The sequence below is a fragment of the Bacillus rossius genome, chromosome 1 (genome assembly GCF_032445375.1).
Source record: "Bacillus rossius redtenbacheri isolate Brsri chromosome 1, Brsri_v3, whole genome shotgun sequence".
NCBI lineage: Eukaryota > Metazoa > Arthropoda > Insecta > Phasmatodea > Bacillidae > Bacillus > Bacillus rossius.
Genome location: NC_086330.1, coordinates 352,993,650 through 353,014,326, shown reverse-complemented (window position 1 = coordinate 353,014,326; position 20,677 = coordinate 352,993,650). Strand labels below are relative to the sequence as shown.

General features: G+C 37.8%; 1 protein-coding gene across 5 annotated transcripts in view; it reads left to right on the top strand.

Annotated features, from left to right (window-relative positions):
* Nucleotides 1–20,677, top strand: part of LOC134528233 (transcription factor 12) — a 500,640-nt gene that overhangs the window by 103,645 nt on the left and 376,318 nt on the right. For all 5 annotated transcript variants that reach the window (XR_010074370.1, XM_063361655.1, XM_063361658.1 and 2 more), the window contains exon 3: nucleotides 6,408–6,507. Coding sequence is in view for 4 of the 5 variants with exons in the window: in XM_063361655.1 (XP_063217725.1) it covers nucleotides 6,408–6,507 (100 nt within the window). In the remaining variant the exon portion in view is untranslated. The remainder of the gene's footprint in view (nucleotides 1–6,407; nucleotides 6,508–20,677) is intronic.

Sequence of the window (20,677 nt, the reverse complement as noted above, 5' to 3'; positions counted from 1 at the left end):
TTTGTAGTTTTTTTTTGCTAATTTCAAATATTTATGAGAAGATAATATGAAAATGATACTATAGAAGTAAAGTTCTATGCATTGTCCTGCCGTGGAAACACTGTAAATTAACTTATCGTGTTGCGGCCATGGTACTAATTGCCAGAAAAAATTGAGCAGTGAATATAAAATGAAGGGCTTTACCTTGAAAATGAAGCCTTAACTATAAAACAAAAAAAAAATACTTTCTTAAAAAAAATATTGTTTGCCGGAAGACTGTTGCTATAAAAGCCGAGTGTTACAACTGTTAAATGTTGGTGGAGCGCTGGGCCCCTGCGGGTTGGCGACATGCAACCAGAAACGCATGCGTGTCGGGCGGGTTTGCATTGTGCGAAGGCTGGCTGCCCGTCAGAGGAGTTGACTGTCAAGTCACTACATACATTCTTCTTGCGTATCATTAGGGTGCATGAAAAACGGTATTTTTTTTTCTGTGAGACTTAATCACAATTGTGTTTGCCGCTGTATCGTGTACGAATAAGAAGTTATTTTATGCGGTGACTACGAACACCATTTTATTGGCACTCGAGGACATTAGGAAAAATACATCGTTCCATTTTGTTGAATTTTTGTTCGAGGTGTAATGTAAATCTGCTTGTTTATACGGAAGATCAAAATAAAGTGCTGTGAAAAGTTTCGTAGGCACACCTTTATAGAGTTAACTATTCGACCGAATCTTGCTTAATTTTTATCGGAACGTGGTATAGTACTTTTTTTAAATGAAAAGTACGTCTTGGAGTTTTACGTGTCGGAAGGTAGCATGTCGAAATTACATTGCAATATGTCTGTATATAGTACAGGAAACATATCTTCTCTACTTTAATGGCATAATAATGGCATACCAGATGCTCTGGACTTTCACGATTTTATTAAATGACTTGAGAGCCAGTATTTATAATTGGTATGTTGCTATAATTGGTATAATTGGTATATTTTTCTTCTTTAGAAAAAATAATAGTATACATTGAGTTTACTCTTATGTCTTGTTGTGTTTGCGTTCGCCTAGAAATATTGAATTTATTTTAAGGCGAATAACACGTACGTTTTTGATCACAGTCCACGACAAAACCAAATTAGAGCATAGTTGTTGAAAACTTAAGCTTACCTTTCTTGGCAATATTTATAAGTTCGGCCTTAGTGTACGTAGTACATATATCGTTGTAATATCGATTGAATATTTTTTTTTAAAATAGCACATACGACGTGGGCATGATTAATTATAAAGTTTTCTTTAATAGTTTTTAACCCAATTCCCGCATTTTTAATATATTGACAATTTAAAAGATTTAAGCATTTTGATGACTTCATGATAAATTTGTAAAAAGTACTAAACTTTATGTGTGCTTCATATGCACTTTTGTGTATCGTAGTAACACATATTGAATTGAAGTGTGTCCAAAATATCAAATAAAGTTAAGTTTGTACTAATATTGTTCTGATTATATTGAGCACATTTTGTGCATATTGTTTTGTAATGTCATGCAATATGTACATTCGTCTCATAAAATTTGATATATACTTGACAATGCTAGCTAGTTATTTAGTGCTATATTAAAGGTTTATAATGTATACAGGAGTCTCGCAGACAGGGAAAATCTGGAAAGCAGGGGAAAACTCGGTGAATTGAATAGGTGCTTTCAAAACGCGGGAAATTGATAATATCTAAGTACAAGAATGTACCGGTGATATGTTTTTACCATGAAGTGTGTCAGTATCTTAAAACGTAATTTCGTACGCCTTCAGTAATCCGTATCGTTTTTAAATAAAATTAATCAAACGCAAGGAATACAATCAACTGTTGGTTAATTGCAATCATTAAAATATCCATAGTCAGTTGCATGATCTCAGTATGTACGGTTCCAATGTTTTACAACCCAAATTTATTTGTTTATCCTTCTACAGTCTGTGTTGGTTATGTAGTATCCATAGAAGTGATTACAGTGCAAACTGATTGTAGTAAATGTTTTTTTTGTTAGTTATGATTGTTATAATGTTTATGTCAACGATTAATATAGTAGAATATAGTTATTAGAATGAGTCTGGTCAGCCAGCCAGCTAGCCAGGGGCACGACGCAAGTAGCGCCCGTCGCTCTATCATCGTTACACGATTATTCGATTAGCAGCGGCGCCTCTCTTCCTCTCTCTTAGAGAGTTCAGCACGTTTCCCAGAGCCCTGTCTGCTTGAAGTGGCGTAACTAGGACGCCACTGTTCTCGCAGCGGGTATTCTGATGACGTGTCACTTGGAAATGCCACGAGACCTTTCCCGGGATGGGGCTGAGACGTGTGTAAACGGGGAGGATGGATGGCCAGCGGGGACAGTATAAAGTTAAGAGGGGGGAGGGACCTCTTGGCGAGAGATAGCGGGCGACGAGCGACGGGTTTCGTGTGCGAAGATAGGAGTCACGGCACGGTGCGAGGCAGTGTGTTGGGACCGAGGTGCGTGGTAAGAGCGAGCCACTGTCGAGCCGAGCTCCAGTGCGAGAGTAAATAGTGGACTTAACGAATTATGCGAATGATTTGTGGACGGACATTTAAATTGTTGTAATGTAACTTGTAGTATACGTATTAGCTAACAAATATAACTACAATAAATTAATTGGGCGATCCTTTTTTAGGCCTATTTTTTCATTTCCCACGCTCGTAACAACATATTTTAGCTTTCCAGATACACCGATGTGACAACAGGGGTTTTGGGGTTGGATGGGGGATGTTATATGGAACAGGGAAGACCCAGGGAGATTGGCTGACGTAAGAATGTGGGTAACCCTGGCAGTGAGTAGTGCTGTATGATAAAGGTAGCAGAACTGCATGGACCGCGAGGCCATCTCGGGCTTGTTTACGCTCCCAGAGCGGGTCGACGCGGCGGATCCACTCATGGAAGTGGATGGCGTCTCGCCGGGCGCCGGAGGTCGTGTTACCTTCCCGGGCCGCGCTCGCTTGTTCAATCCCATCTCCTTACCGTCTTTTTCAGGGAGGAATCCTAGTTTATATATATTTATTATTTATGTTTTTTTAAGCACTTTATTTTAAATAAATTAATAATATGATCACATTTAATTGTTTGATATTTTTTTTCTTTTACTAAACAAGTCCGTAAGAATGGTTTTTATCATATTTAACTGCAAATATTTATCTCAGTTATAGCATGTACTGCAAGCATGATATCATGTGGTTTACAGTTTTTGGATTAACCGTGTGATTGCAGCCTTCGTCTTAAAACTCTCTATTGGTATACTTTTCATAAGTAAAAAAAATTATATTTTTATACCATCCTGAAAACCTCAGTTTTCAATGGGTTTTGGAAAACCTAATTTTATTGATTTTAATTAATAAAGAGTTGAAGACGAAGGCTATATACGAACGATTAATCTAAATGTATATACCACATGATTCATGTTTTCAGGACATGTTAGAATTGACATAAACATTTGCCAAAGTTCATAAAAATCATTAAATAAGAACTTATTTTTTAGAAAAAAACTTTTATAAACAATTCATTATGGCAATATTATGAATTTATTTAAAATAATGTGCTAGAACAACAAAAAATAGCATCATAATTTAGGTTACTACCCTCTTAAATCCGGCACGCATTAGACCAGGGCAGTGATGTAATTGTGATTTTTGTCGGATTATCTATGTCATACAATGTGAAGTCTCGTTTATCCAACCTTTGCTTATCCGACATTTCGTATTATCCGACGTCCCACAATAAAAAAAAACTCTCTTATAAATTTGCAATAATTATTGCAAGTTGTGAGCGAGGTATAATTTTTGTTGCTACGGACCCTACTGAAGCTAATATTTAATTAGCTCTTTTTTTCAGGTAATCATTTCTTTTTTTTGTGTGTGTGTTAAAACATGATTAATAGGCTCTTGATGTAATATATTATAACATAGTTTAACATTTTTTTAGCTTTTAATAAATACCTCCCTATTATCCGATATTTTTACTTATTTGCGAGTTGAGCTCCGCAGTTTGATTGGACGGGCCGGCAGAGCTCCACGGAGCCAAGTAGCGCCGACTTGGCACGGCCTCAGTCACACATAAACTGTTCTAAAAACTTCAGTCTTCGTAATGATGCTCCAGCGGTGTGTTTGTCGACATGTATTTTGAACGGGCTTTAGCACTGGAAGAAAAATTCGGGCCGCGCCCCCACTGATACGCATTCCCTTCTGTTAACTTACCGTTCTGTCCCCGGGCCGTCAACGTCGCACTGATTGCTCGCAAGACTTCTGGCGCGAACTGTACCGAGCTAACCAGAGGTGGCGGAGGACCAGTCTCAAACCATTCTCAATCCTGCAGTTCGTGGGACGATTCTGTAGCCCGAACAAAGAGCTTATTTCGGTTTATTGTAATGAATTACGCAGGTTATACTTATGGCAAGTGACAAACGAAAGAAATTTTGGTCTCCGGACAACTTGTCATCAGTAGCCACCGTGCTGTAAAACCTCAGCATTCAGAGTGCGCCCGTAACGCTTAAAGATTTTTTTTTTCTGCAGGAGCTTAAAACGTTTTGGAACATACTAATCACGTGTCTTCAATGTTTAGTCACCTCTTTTTATTCCTTTTCTTGCAAATACAACCGGTTATTTAAAACTTATTTGCTGATCCTAATCACCATAATTACCACACCTTAAATTTACTTTTAGCTACTTCAATTATTTGAAATTTAGCCTTCATCTAGTACAGTTCTTGCTTTCTTCTTTTCCTCCCATTATTAAGTTGGACTACTAAATGTCTGAAAATTCCCAACTACATTAATAGATTTTTCGTTAAATTTGCTGTCTTAAAACGAAGAATGCCCGTGAAATTTACGAATACTTACCTTAGTTCCAAATAACTGGTTTTTCATATAAAATACACCAAATTAAAACTTTTGTGTTGTGTGTTATGTTATAAACAGGGTAAGGATAATTATGATTTTGCAGTGGACGTATAAATTTTTAAAGATTTCTTAATATATACGATTAATATGACTCTTGTTAGATTATAAACGAAGTATTTTAACTTAGTATCCGTACATTTATGATAATTTTCGTAAACTGCGAATACACTTGGATAATTTGTAACCTGTGTTCTTCGTATAACTAAGGTGAATATATTACGATTTAGGCTATGTCTTTATTTCATCAGACATCGCCACAAATTTCTGTCATCGACATTCTTCGTTTGGTATTCTATATTAGAACGAACCCCTAGCACTTCAAGTGATGGATTACTTAAAATACTGTAGAAACAATACTTTTTATTAATGTTTAATGATGTGCGAATCACATTCTGAGATAGAAATATTTCATTACAATCTTTGTGAATTTCTATCAAAGTGTTTCTTTCCATTTGGTTATTTGGATGCATGAGATGTTAGCAAATACAAAATAAAAACGAAACTATATGTGCAATTTTTTTTTTTGAGTTGTAAGTCTGCGACCAGCTAATAACAAGTAACCACATATGTTTTTATTGTTTTATTATTTGATGTTTTTTTATTTGACTGTAACAACTTACAGAATTCCATTCTAATACTTAGAGTGCCAAAAGTTTTTTTTTCTGCAGCGAAAATTCTAGACGAAAAAAGCTTGGAATGATTGTCGTCCATTCGAAATTATGAAGTGAATTTGATTTGATTTAATACTGTTGACACTGCTGTATACGATATGTAATAATTTAGAGTTGGACCGGTTGAATCCTCAAACCCTCGAATACTATCGAGTATTTGAAAATGTCGAAACCTATGAAAAATATTCTTAGAAAAATTTGTAGAATAAGTATCATATACAAAAATGCAACTGACAACACAAATTTACTAGGTCTATTTGTTTTTTTCGTCGTTTCTATACTATTCCCTTTTTCCAAAATATTTTATTAGATAGATTTAGAAGAAATACTATCTTTTGTAGCGTTACCTTTTTGCAACTTTCGGAAAATTTTTATATAGTCTTGAGTTACTGTTTAATTTTGACCTTGAACAAAAACTCTACAATGCTTTCAGTTGATCCCATTAAAATTGATACCTGGGACATTCTTTTATTGACATACTGTGTATATGACGATGCGTCCATACAAAAGTCAGTATTGATTATTGCCAGGACTCTTCTTCAGGCGGCCAATCACGAGCAGCCTCTTCGTATTGGCTCGATTGTCGGCCAGTAAAGGGAAGGAGCTTTCCTTCAACTGGCTTCTTGTATCGGCCAATAATTTTTGTGGATTTTCACTTCCAGACGCGCGCGTGACGGCCACGCACCGATGTGTTTCCTGTTGTGCCATTGTGTGTTGTTTCTTGTCCGCGCCCGTCCGCGATGTGGTTCCAGGACGCAGGTGCCGAAATGCCGAACGAGTGTGTGTGTCATTGGTCGGTGTTTGTTGCAGGCGTACGGTAACAGTTACGGCGCCGCGGGCAGCGAGACGTTCGGACCCGAGTCGCCTTACTTCCCGTTCAGCAGCGCGCCTCGGAGACCGGCCCCCACAGGTAGGCCTCGCCGACGACACCCGGAAACTCGACCTTATTGTTTTCTCCTGTGTCCACGTGCATCGCCGACCACAGTCAGAACAAAAAAAAATATATTGGTTGTCTGTAAAGTCGGTTTACGGACGATAGTTTAACGTGACAACGTCATAACAAAACATTAATGAAATGATTGCATACTTTTTATGAATAAAATTGAATAATTTTTATTTTAATAATAAAAGAATAAATACTTTGAAATTATACCAGTAATCAGATTTTTAAAATGCAAGAATAATTAACCTTTATTGCCGAAATTTTTGTTGTAATAAGCAATGAAAACCACATTAACTTTTCGCTTCACTTTATAAACAGTCGACGAAACAGTTCACGTGTAGATGTAAGAAGTGTGCTGCCGCTGTCTTTCTTCTCCTCGGACGCATAGGCCAATCGAGTGGAAGAGAGATAGATGCGGCGCAAGCGTACATGTGCAGCCGGCGTTCATCAATTTATTAGACGTTGTCACGTCAAAAACAATTTTTGGTTTTGTTCATTTCTCAATCCATACAATGACAATGCAGTTTCAGCTCATGGATTACTAAAAAATACTAACGATGCGTTTGTACCTTCTTTCTTAAAGAAAACATACATTTGCCGTGTATATCAGTTCATGTTTTAACGTTTTTCAACTTATCTTTATTAAATAGCATAACACAAGGTTCCTATCCGCGTCTGTTTGTTTGTTGGTGGACTTCTTCTCAAACTACACAATAGAAGGTTTATGTTATTAAATATTATTAATTAACATTCGTAGTGATATCTCAATGTTTTGTAATCAAGTGTATCTGTGTGTTACGTTGACTAGCGTCACCGTGCAATAGTGGTTTAATGCATGCGCCTAGCGCCTGGAAGACGCTACCCGCAGTACTCTGGGCGCACCAGTCGCCTTGGCCAGTGGCTTGACGGTAAATTGTTTCGAAAAATGTTGGTGGGGGGTGGGGGGGAACTATTGCCAACACGTTTCGAGTCGGAACAGAGGCACTACGATTTGATAGCTGTTATACGTAGTGTAATAATATTAATAATATACGCATGAGGACTTGATTATTGCCAAATTCACACTACTTACTTTCAGGATGCTCGATATAATTACATTATGTGAGTGTAGTTATTTATTTTTCAATTTTATTCCACTAAAATATGGACTAAATTACACCTAATAATTTCCTTTTCTTCCGTTATCTAAGAAGCGATCAGGTGATAACCCATTGCCGTGAAGGAAAAATAACTCACTTAAGGGAAAATAATTTTCAAGTTTTATACTAACTTTTATCTCTAAATACATTATTTCTATAATAAATATTTGAATTATTTTTTGATTATGAATACTAAAAATCTACAAAAGAACTAGTTCACTGTAGCGCTATCTGTCGTATTAATTTTAATCACTACCTGGCTACATAATGAGCTATGCTGTGCCTAACTGATAACCTAGGCCTTATGTGGAGGCATAGTTAGGGACAAGATTCAATGAGTTAATTGCTTCAAAACCGAAATAACACCGACAAGGATGTAATTACGCCATATCACACTGAAATTCAAGTTAACATGCCATAAGAGCACCAAAAACCAACTAAAAATCATTAATTTACTCAAAAGTTTTAAATTTAACTCAAATCACAAAAAAAATACTGCATTCAATTAATAATTTATTTAGCATTATTGTACCAAAATGTATAACCAAACCGGTAGAAAAAATTATTTTACATTTTTCATGATCTTGCTAATTTTGTAAAATCATTTTGACTTTGCTAACGTAAGTGCTTTTGATTTAAAAAAAACTAATGCTTGTGGGGTTTTTTTCGTTGCAAAAAATTATGTCCTTGATTTGCCTATTAACAACTATTGTATTGCAAGAATAAATAATGTATTTTGGTGAAATAAGTGTAAATAAATATGTTAATGTCATATTTGTCGAAAAAAAACTACTTTCATAGATAATAAACAGAATTTATAATATTCTAAACAATAACACCGAAATCTCCTGTTTTAAAAATTTGTTTGCCCGAAAATAAAACCATAAAATCTTTTCTGTGAATACAGTGCATCCCAGCTGATCTGAACACTTTGTGATCAATGTTCATAGTTTCCCTTACACCTATTTCAATTGACGTTATAATAAAAAAAAATCAGTTTCATACTTTAATAGGTTCCCTCTTGACTAAAAGGAAGCATTTAGTAATAATTCAAAAGTGTTTCCATTAGCTTTAATGTAGTATAGTTTTTATTATTTCAGCACCTGCACTGTAAACAGTTGTTTATACGTTTACAAGAAAGTCCTGAGAAACTACGTTGCAAACGATATTACTTGTAGAACTCATGGCAGAGCTTTGTAACATTTGTAATTTTACAAAGCTTTGTCTTGTAGTTTTACAAGTGATATCGTTGGCAACTGAGTTTCCAAAGGATTTTTCTCGTAAAATTGCAATTTTTTATTACAGTGTATATGGTTGGTTTTTGTTGTCAAAGTCACTAATTAATTCTGGGTATACAATTTATATACTATGGTCTACCCAGTCTGAATAATTTTACTTGTCGATGGTCACTTTTAACCTGCTGTAGGAGTCGATTTCGCACGACCCACGCGAGGTTGTTGAATACGCTGTATGAAGTCGTTCAGCTCTTGCGGTCATATAACACTGCCACCCCACCGCGGCGGATCAGAGTTCGATTCCCGTCGGGATCGAACATCGGGCCAACGTTGCCCGCGGGGTCTTCATTCCGTCACTACTTCGCGTTTCTTCCGTGCATGTTGCCCTCTCGGTCTCTGTTGACCACGTTGTCCGTTCACGCGCGCGCCAAGGAGTTGCCGCTACTCGCGATCACAGTGCTGGTCGTTGAAACGCCGAAGTCGGCCTCCTCCACCTCAATGCAGGGGAGCGGGGTGCTGCTGGCGAACAGAGGAAGTTCTCTTCCCCGTGTTGGGGGGCAAAGCCCGGGGCTCTGCACAGTTCCGGAGCCTTGTGGACGGACCGTGTGCCCTCTTCCCAGCCTGAATGACGCCGCGTTGTCGCACGCGGAGCAGCCGTTTGTACCGTCGAGAATACCTGAAACAACCGCATGTTCCGAATTTACTTGAATAAACCAGATTTTTTCAATGCACTCGTGTAGGCCGATTTGGATTTCTCTTGCGTGTTCAAGTTTCGACTTGGAACTTAAGTTTTGCATTATTTATTTTCAATGATCGTAGTAACTAGCATCAAATATACCTTACAGACTCGAATTCCACACATTTTACTTCAGTCGTAGATTAAAATAATAATAATGAAGGTGCTTGCTGCGTACAGAAAATGCGATTTTTTCCCCCCTCTCTATTAGTTTTCTTCTTTTCCTTCCATCTGAGGACAAGCTTGGAACAAGCTCGGACTACCTAGAGACACTTCCACTCCTGCCGTGACTTCCGGAAGGGTCGTCACGTCGACCAATCGACGCACTCCGTCCGTCGGACAGAGAGGTGGGGATATCGGGAAGCCTACGATTCACACATCGTTCTGGACATAACCGAATACTCACGTTGGCAATCCTTCTTTTCTTAAAATTAGCAAGAAGTAATTAAAAATACTTTAAAACACTGTGGTTGGTTATATTAGGTAAGTATAGCTACATTAAAAAAACTGTAAAATCATTTTATGGTTGCTTAGCAAATAACTTTTTAATATGTAGCTATCCAGCGCTAGGAAACCGTATACATGATTTCACAGTATTTTTAATGTAGCTATCCTAACCAAATCAACCATCCACAATGTTTTGAAGTATTTATAATGTAGCTAACATAACCTAATTGACCATTAGTTTTCATGAGTTGCATATTTATTTACAATAAACAAAAAAAAAACCGAAGATGCACGATCGGGCGTTTGCCTCTCGTCTGTTGAAAGAAGGCTTGCCAACGTGAGTATTCGGGTATGTCCAGAAGGATGAGTGAATCGTAGGCTTCCCGGGGATATCGCGATTGTAGGGGGGTGGAATCCTCCCCGGATGTGAAAGGGTATCGCCTCCCCCCACCCCTCTCTCCCTGATCGTCGGTCCTGGCTGGGATCGCGGAGCGAGGCGGCGGCGTCGTCGGCGCGCGTGGGAATGACAGCTAACCGCGTCGCGGCGTAATTTACAGGGCACTAAAAGCGGCGCGGAAACTAGTCCCGGAGCCGGGCGGGCGAGTTCCGAAAATTGTCCCGCGAGGTGCCGAGATGCGGCCGCGGCCCATGACGACCCGTGTGATGGGTAGGGGTGGGCGGTGAGAGAGAGAGAGCGAGAGAGAGCGAGAGAGAGCGAGAGAGAGAGAGAGAGAGAGAGAACGGCACCACTGTAAATTCGCTATAACGACATCTTCCGCGGCCCGTCCTGTATTTGCTTATTTCATCCGCCGCGTCTCCTTCTGGTCGTTCTTATTTATTCCCGACTCTGCTCGTTAGCTTTCTGCTTGGTTTAAGCTTGTCGTTACTTTTTTTTAAAGGGCTATTTCTAAAGATTTAACTCGATCCCTTTTTTGAATTTGTTCTTCTGCCACAAATTTTTTTTTATTTTTACGGATATTCACTTAGTGCAATATCACGGGTGTTAAAAGTCTCGCAATTAACGACAATAACGAATAATTACGAATACTTGCGCCGACTTTTTACACCGGCAATGTTACACTTAGTGAATAGCCGTTTTAAAATGTTTGTGAGGAAGAAAAACAAATGCAACAGAGGTGTTGAGTTAACATTTTTATTAATATCTTTTTAAAAAAAAGTAATGTCGGAATAAATCAAAATGGCGTGTCAGACGGAGCCTTAACAGAGCACGTATCTTCGTAAACCAGAATCACGAAACTTCATAGTACTGTACGGAAATGGCTCGTGCGCTTTCGTACTATATATATATATATATATATATATATAGTCCGTTCTTTCCCGCCACATAAGTTGTGGTGATTAAAAATATATGCAGTAATATAACTATACAGCGTGTTTCAAAATATGTGGTAATAGAATGCAACTAGATAAGCACAAATCAACCTGAAAAATGTGTGCTCGGATCTCAACCGGCTTGGTTCTTATTCGTCCCATAGTTTCTTTGGTGGCACTGCAGTCATCACTGATGGCTTCCCCTGAGACCATGCCACAGAAAAATAATATATATATATCATGAAATAATTTTTGTAAACGGTCGTACACATAAATTTAATTACAGGAATGTTTCGATGCGATGACGACTAACGCTAGCAGTCACACTGTCGCATGCGGGAGGGACCCTGGTATTGATCAGCGTTTCATCAGATTCCATTTCTCGAAATGTCAGTCTAATCTTATCTCAGCTTGGCGACTATAAAAAAAACAGTTGCAATTTTTGTTATCTTTCATCTGGACGTGGACTATTCTGCAACAGAATCAGCTTAAAGGGGAAAAAAGAAATATAGGAAAAACTGGAATTGTCACGAAATTTGGAATTTCTGGAGTAATCAGAGAATATTCAGTAAAATATATCTTGTGTCAGGATATTTAAAAGTACGGGTTGGACAAAGTCTCATAATTTATCACTTACCCATTAATTGTGCTGTAAACGCTGAAGAATCAATCCTTACTACGTTGTGACTGTGGCATTGGTTAGGGAGTAGCGAAAAAATTTGTTAAAGTTGTCTTCGATGGAAATATTGTATTCTTCGGTCCAGGGAAAAATTATAAAAGACCTAATAGCGCCAGGAAAAAAGTCAGGGAGTTTTTTTTGTGGGTTTTGCGTGACATACTGTGCAATAGCTGTTACTTTAATCTCTTAAAAGAAACCGTTTCTGCTCAAAAAATGTTACACTGGGTTAATTGGTATGTTATGAAATATATCGATTAGCGTTACGATACTATTACTAAGATTTTTTAATGGCTGATTTTTTTCTTTTTATTTACACGTCGTTTGAGTGACTCAGCAGCCAAGTACGTAACCAGAAATACGTACTGAGTGCATTTCAGAATTTGATAGCTGAGTATTCTTATAATACTTACAAAATAGTTATATAGTCATAATTAATCAGGTGCTACATAAATGTGTTTTATTGTCACTTATATCACAATAATATGAAACTTATATGACACTCTTTAGTTACTAAATATTTATATACTTCTATAGTTCCTTGCCAAGAAAATTACTGGGCAGTAAAAAAGCTCTGTAATTGTCTTGACATAGTGGTTTTTTCCTCAATTCAGTGAAGTTTGTTTCTTGCTAATCATTACAGAGTGTGATTATTTTATATATAAAAAGTTAAATACTCCTTGTTACTTAATCATGGTAAAATATTAGCGTTTGAAATAAAATAGAATAATATGTCATTGAACCTCACTTGAGAAGGAATTGTACATTTTAGACGCAGTACTGTAGCAGTATTGATTCTAACTATACCGCGAATCGTCTTTGCCGGTGTTTAAACTACCAGGAGCAGCGTAACACGCATCGGGCAAGCGTTTATAGCGCGGCGTGAGTCGGCGAGAACGGACGAGTCCGTGTCCAGCTTGATCGTATCAGCACACTGCGTCACTTCATCTTATAATCCGTAATGGGACAGCGAGCTGCAATCATTCATGCATAAGCGTCAGTGGCGAAAACTTGTTCTGGTATTCATGTCTTGTCATTTCGACTTCAGAAGTAGCGATCGGATTTGGTACTATCAATCGCCACTACTGCGACAGAAGTGCGCAACTTTGCGGTCGCAGACATTTTTTTATAGATTAAATTTTTTTTTCAAAAATAAAAGGTACCTGTAAAAAATATTTCTGGTAGATAAGATTAGCCCTACAATATTGTGAACATTTTAAATAAATATTCTACATACTGATTATAACTATTTGTAATAAATAGTCCACTCTTTTATTGATAAATAGTACGTATCTGTGATATTTGATGGAAATATCATTTTTAAATGGTTTCTGTATTTCTAGCTTCTTGCTTTTTAAAAAAAATTGGTACATATGTGGTCCTTTAAATAAAATAAACTATACTTTATTGGGGACTATCACGCGAAAAAAAAAAAGAGCTGCGCATCACTTGACTACAACAACGGTTTATAAATATGTAGTGATATAATGTAGAAATATGTCAAGTCATGTCATGTCGTGTAAAAGCGAATCATGGTAGAGCTGAGATAGTTTGAAGATAGGATAGTTAAACAGAGACTACCAATGAATGAATGTTGCTAATATACCTTTTCATGTATTTACAAGTAAGTGTAACATTTTTAGTTAAATTTTTTAAACAATTTTTTATTATATTTTATAATATTGCTTTGTTCATAGGTATGCTGCTTTGATTAAATAAAAAGTGGCTAAATCTATTTGCGGAATTATTTTATTTGTATTATCTTTGAAGACTATTTAATTAAATTTTTAAGTATATGTAAATTGGTTTTTGAGAGATGCTACTACACGAAATAACAGCGAGTTAAATATTTATTTCAGATAGGATGAAAATTAGACTATCGAATGGTATGTTGGTTAATTTGCATAGCAGTGCAGAATTATGTGCGTTCATAATCTTCCATTGAGTTACCACTGCCATTGAAAGAAATTTCAAAGAACACATTATGACTGTACATTTGGTGTTTTATGTTGTATAATTTCTGACACTCCAGACATCCGGCTAGCTTAGATACATTGGTCTAGAGTGCACATACATGCACAATTGAAGAAATTTGTTGGGCGCTGAAATAATTTTCAAGTTCCAAAATAACTGCTGCTGTCGATGATTGATTACTGAAATAACGTCTTTCGGACACAAATTAATTTTTACTGTTGTTATGTATACTTCACAAAAATTCACACGTCACCATGGTACCATCTTCCGACCACGAAAACATGTCGAAAATACAAACTCTTCGCACAAGAACAACTTCAGTGACTCAAAACATATTTAGGACTTGACGTTGGTAGGTGCCGAAAGTGGAAAAATTAAATACTGCTCGCAAGCAAATCCCGAGGTTGCTTGTAACGCAATAGTACAAGCCGATGTGCTCTGCCCTCGGAACAGTGACGTCTTTACTTAAGCGTCATTTTAGGCTGAGACCGGTGACTTTGGTCTAACTAATTCTAAGTAAAATGTCCAAAAATGTTTTAAGTTCGTCGTAGCTTGGACCACAGCCGCAAAATGGTCTCTTCACCACATTATTATGTTAATCTGAACCACCGCCCGACATGCGCCGACATGACCTATTGGTAACTCGTGCAGACGCTGACTAAATAACTACGTCTTCCGAGAAAGAGAAGGGTGCTCACGTAATTGTAAACCACTCACAAAATTACACTTCGAAATATGAGCCAATACTAGTGCATGGTAACAGCAGTTCACAGTCAACCTGTCTTTCCCACGCTTACAGAACTCTTGTCTCTCTTTCATTCTTACGTAACTGGCAAACTATTGTATCAGCCAGCTCTCAAACAAAGGAATATAGCAAAAAAAAAAACACAAAATAAAACTTGGGGAACACACACAAAACTTAACAAACCAGTAAAAATAATAGGTAAAAAGAACGACTTTTTCTCAGTAAAGTAAGCAAATAATCAGAAACACCTGCAAACATGAAATATGTCATTTATGATCATAAAACAGGTTGATAATGCACAAGATACTTCTCTCAAGAATAATCGACTGTTATTACATCATGCCAGAAAACCTGACCATAGTACTTTATATGCCCTGACAACATAATAGTCAGTCAAACTGTTTAACAAATGGGGAGGGCTGAAGTCTGGGTTGTTGCAAATTCATCGGCACGTATCAGCCAATGATTCGGAATCGGCGAATGAGACTGGGAAAAGACAATTCTCCCGTGTCATTCCCAGCGTTCTCAGGACCGTGTTTCCGGACGACCCTCGCGTGCCAAAGATGCGAAGAGGAGATCCCCATCTTCACCGCGAGCCTGTGTTGACCTCTTCCTCGCCAGACTCCCGTGTTAATTTTCATCCCTCTCTCTCTCTCTCTCTCCCCCCCCCCCTTTTCCGCCGCCATAAAACAACCGCCGCGCTGCCGGTGGCGTCGCAGACACGCCGACGCCGACCGCCTTCCCGCCCTCTCGCGTCGTGGTCGCCGTGGTCGCCGCAAGGTGGCGATCTTGTGTCGCCGGCAGAAATATCGCCCCCTGTCACGGCCACCTCGCTGTCCCGCCACTCCTCCCCCCCTTTCCCAACGGGTGTCTTCCCGCGCGCCCCCATGAATACATCGCCGACCCTTTGGGGTGACCTCCCCGGAGGGGCGTCTTGGACCTCGGCGACAAGGAAGCAAGCAAGTACCCTCCCGCCGTTTTTATAATCCTTCTAATCCTTCGCAGCTTTCGTTGAAATTACAGGGGCTGCCCTTAGCACTTCTGAAATTTACCGTTAAAAAAAAAATTCCCCCCACGTAACTCCTAGTACATCTCAAACACTCGTGAAGAGCCACGACTGATGATTTTCCTTTCTTTTCTCTCTTAATGATGCAGTGTTGAAAGTTCATCTAATGATTCACGAAAACTTTTAAACTTAGTATGGTCTTGAATAAAGAATATTTTTGGTTTTGGTGGCGATTGTTTCTTGTTATTATTTAAAAAAAAAAATTAAATTTCCTATTTAAAAAAAAATAATAATTTTGGACGTCTTGCGCCACTTCCAACGCAATTACGCTCAATGTAAGATAGAAAAAGTTTTAATTGCACGTAATATGTTTGTGATCAAGTTTATTGTTTCTACCCAGTCTACTTTTCCCCCTCCGTATTTCAAAGTTAGAATTCCTTTGGGACTAATATCAAGATAGGTAAAACTGTGATAACTGTACACAGTCGTGAAGTGGGTGATGTTGCACCAACTCTGTCAGTGTACTGACATATAAATTGATAACGGCTTCAGTGACAGTCACTTTCAACGTTACATTTAAAATGAGGTGTAGAGATATTGAAAAGTGCTGCAGATTTGTATTATTAGCTTGTAGCTTGTATAGCTGCTTGGCTAGCGTGTTTGGGCAGGTGGGGAGACGTGTTTTCAATGCCGGCCGCTTCCGTTGAGGGTGGTTCTTTTCACTTAAGGTGGTTCCTCTTCCTCGCATCCTTACCCTTGGCGCCGAGTTGCTACTGGCCAGCACCTAGAGCATGAATAACAAAATATATATACATTATGCTCAGTAATGTGTGGTAAGTTATTTTTCAAAAAAGATCTTTAAATTTTTAATAAATCTAACATACCCTTCGATTATTCTCCGTCTGTGATACAGTTACGATAATTCAGCTGTCCTTGCCTGGCTGGGCGCAAGAACTCCAAAAGCACGGGGGAGCTAAAAGCGACATTGGCTCGCGCAACACACACCTCTTCGCCTCTACGCGCCAGGCACCGAAACTGGCGTGCAGTTTCGCGTCGGTATTTTAAGCTGGAATATTAAAGAAAATAGCTCTGTGCACGTCCCTATGCCACTTAACAAAACCGTCTATACAATTTTTCGTTTCCATAATCGTCCGTGAAAACACCGGTTTTTACCTTTTTCACTGTCCAAAGATAAATTTTCAGATGGAACCATGTAACGAAACTTGTATAGGTAAGTGAAATGGCTCTTAGATGTTATTCATAATCAGACACCTTAAATAAATCTTGAGCGGTTTGTAAATGACGCGTTAACACCTGGAACTCTGCAAGCCGTTAACTCAGGTTAAATAACATGAGACTTTGGTTGCGAGGTCATGTTGAATAAAGAACCAATGTAAATACGCTTTTCTGAAAGAAATTCAAACCATATCGAGAAAAAGTCATTAACATTGCCGTTAAAACTAAAAAGTTAGATTCTCCTTATCGGTACTGTACAAAAACATTTAAGATATAGCTCTGGCAGCTAACTGTGTAAACAAAAGTGCAAGTTAAGCCTCTGAAAATGCCTGCAAGTTCAACAGGGATTAACTTAAATGAACTACTGACCTAGAACGGGACAAACCCCAGCTTCCTCCCGCCTTCTGTCCGTGATGGTGGAAGCAGATATCAGTTCTCGAACTGGTGTGTTCTTCTGTGCTGTCTTCGTTGCGTTGACCTGAACGTGTGTTTAGTCTCATCTCTGGCTTCACCTGAATACAAGCCGTACTTAATGAAAATCGGTGCTGCTGTTTTTGCAAAGGTAAGTCTTCAAACCTTTGGCGGCGGTCGGTTCAGGTTTATCCAGCGCTGAACACAACAGATGGCGAGAGGTTGTAATTGTTTCTAGAATCACAAGAAGAGAAATCTAGATCAGCGCTACGCAACCAGTTCCCTCATATGAAACGTGTTGTACGTAAAACTAGGTTCTCTGATGTTATTACGTAGATACCATCTTGCTCGCGAGCCTTGGGGTGTGAATAATAGCAACGGCGTTTTTGATTCATATAAGTATATTCAGGCCGATGTAATCGTGGTATTACTGTAATTCTCCAGTATATTCACCTATACATAATGACCGCGACTGACTGCGTTTAAAGATGCGATAATCACAATGAAATTCAGATTCTGATGCAAATAAGTGGAACATTTTTACCAAGTGGCATTCTAGATTAAGACATTTGGAGCAAATCTCTTTTGTTTGAAATTTAAATACTTAAATATCAAGATAAATTAGTTGAAAAGAATGTATTTGTGTTTTTAATAGGTGTCTTGTTTTTTTTTTGAATTGTAGAATCATATCAATATTTGGGAATCGACTTGTAACAATCTTATGATGGAATCATAATAGCGTGACAGACGCGACCCGAAAGATGAGAGATGCGACAACGAGATATGGCGTTATTGTGAAACAGAGGTTTTTTAACCGCGGGATCATTTGTACGTGAACGTTTGTGAAAAATTTGACGAACACAATTTGGTTAACAAAACCTCATAAATACTCGTATACTTATTTTATTACCAATACACCATTTTAACCATTTGGGAAAAACAAAATTGACGCCTTTTTGAGTGTCATTGCGCATAATGGGAATATAAATAACTTGTCCGGAAGTCTGTCGCGTCCGCGAATTCAGTCGCGCTGACTTCACAGATGTGTCTCGCGCTTCTAGATATTACGCGCCCAGCCAGACTATTTTCATCACTTAGACCATAAGGCATTCCGCACTATCTCCTACAGTTCACGGGGAAAACAGTAATGTTCTTACTATTTTCGTTATCCTTCTTTGGTGAATTATTGTTGAAATAATTATGCCAATTAATCTGTTTAGCAGTATAATTAGGTATTATTACTTTTACATTGCCAGTTGCGGAGAAGCAATAAAAAACATCGAGTCAGGGGATATTTAATTTCATAAAACAATTTCACAGAGATCTTTAGAAGTTGTGCTTCCAAAAATTTTTGTTATTCCTTCTGAAAAATTAAAAACTAAAAAAAATTCAAATAAAATTTTTTTATCACTCTTTGGCAGGATAATTTTACTGATGAAGATATATCTTTAATATTTGAGTATGTTTTTATATACCGTTGGTAACTTATGTACTTTTACTTTTTCCCTTTAATATTAATATTTGACTTAAATATCAATGTGTGTATTTATAGATTTTTTCTAAAACAGTGTTATATTTTAGCTTGTATTTAAATTAATCGTTATTTTTATATTTTTTTCAATTGTTACAGTTTTTAAAATTTTTATAATAGTCAAAGTACCGCACGTAGATTCAAGTGATTCATACTTCCACACACAAGCTTGCCTGCGTGAGTGCTAAATTTCCTGTTTAACTTAGTGAATTATTTCAAAGCGTAAAAAATATATAATAAATTTAACGAATTAGAATATAAAAAAATAGAGAGGTTGAGTAAAAAATGAATGGGGAATGAATGAGGGTCGTCGACCACCCATGTGAATAGGCACGGGGCAAGGGTGGAGCGGTGGTGGGGAGGGGAGTTGCATGAAAGAGTATGGGCAGTTCGTCTTGTTAGACGGGCCGCGGCGAGGCGCCACGAGTTACAGTCTTGTCTCACGTTTAGATCGCAGTACGGAGCAAATGACGGCCATTGTTGCCAGATTGATAACTACCTGGCTTCTTAATATTAAATTTTTATTTTGTATCTTTATATGTTTGTAAGTTTTAGTATAGTCATTTATAATTTTACTTTTTGTTGTTTTTCTAAGACTATAAAAAAGTGTCTATTAACAGTAATCTTGAAAAAAAAAATTGTAATTCAGAACACCAATTATTATTTCATAGGAGAAAATATTTGTAGTAATCGGCCAATACGGATAAGAAGGCATTCCAATAATAAGGTGATTTGGTAAAAAAAAAAAAAAAAGTCGAAATATTTAATATTAAATTGTATAAAAAACTTGATAAAAGAAATTGGTTGAAACCAAACTGTCGTCTTTCAGTTACGTTTTACTTTTTCTTAGAAGTTATAACAGAATATTATGATATGATTCTTTTGATTAAATACAACGAGAAAATTTTTTCTCATTAAAAGTTTTCCTTTACATAATTAATTTTTTTAAGTACATTAAGAAAAGTTCATTACATACATTATGAAGTTGTGTCTAAAACTTTTGTGCTCTTTGGGTATATCTGGCAACAGAGCTCGCCGTAACAAGGACATAGCTAGTGGTAGATATCGCGCATTGTAAAAAGACAGTAAACGCCTATTAAAGCACACACTGCCAACTATGGACGCGACACGCTATAGCCACGCAGAACGAGAGCGCGCGATGGCGGTTCTGTTCTGCGCCAGTCGCCGTTCCTGTGCGGACTTCTTCGCCACATGGTTTCGCGTGATTCTGAGAATTTCGAGAGGCCATTGTCATTGCCTTTAAAAATAAAATTTTTTCGGCTCTGTGATCAAATTGATATTCGTTATTGGTACGTCATACATGCGTTAAAAATGTAACTTAATCGATCAAAAAATTGTGTTATATATAATTTTAGGATTGCTAAGCCATTAAATAAGTCTACAAGTTTAACAATGTTTAACTTTTGCAAACGGCCAACAGCTCCTCATTAATTTGCGTTATTCGGCTCACTTTGTCACTCCGAACCTGCCCCGCGCCGTATGGGCGCTTTCCGTATTGTGATCCTTATTTTATTGAAGTGAAAACTTCTTTAGCCGCGTTGAGTGATTTTTGGTAGGGGCAAAACTTATGGGTTCGCGTCACCGACAGGCTAGTGACGTGTTGCGCCAGACTGGCGAATTGCAGCGGCCTGTGTACATGTATACGCAT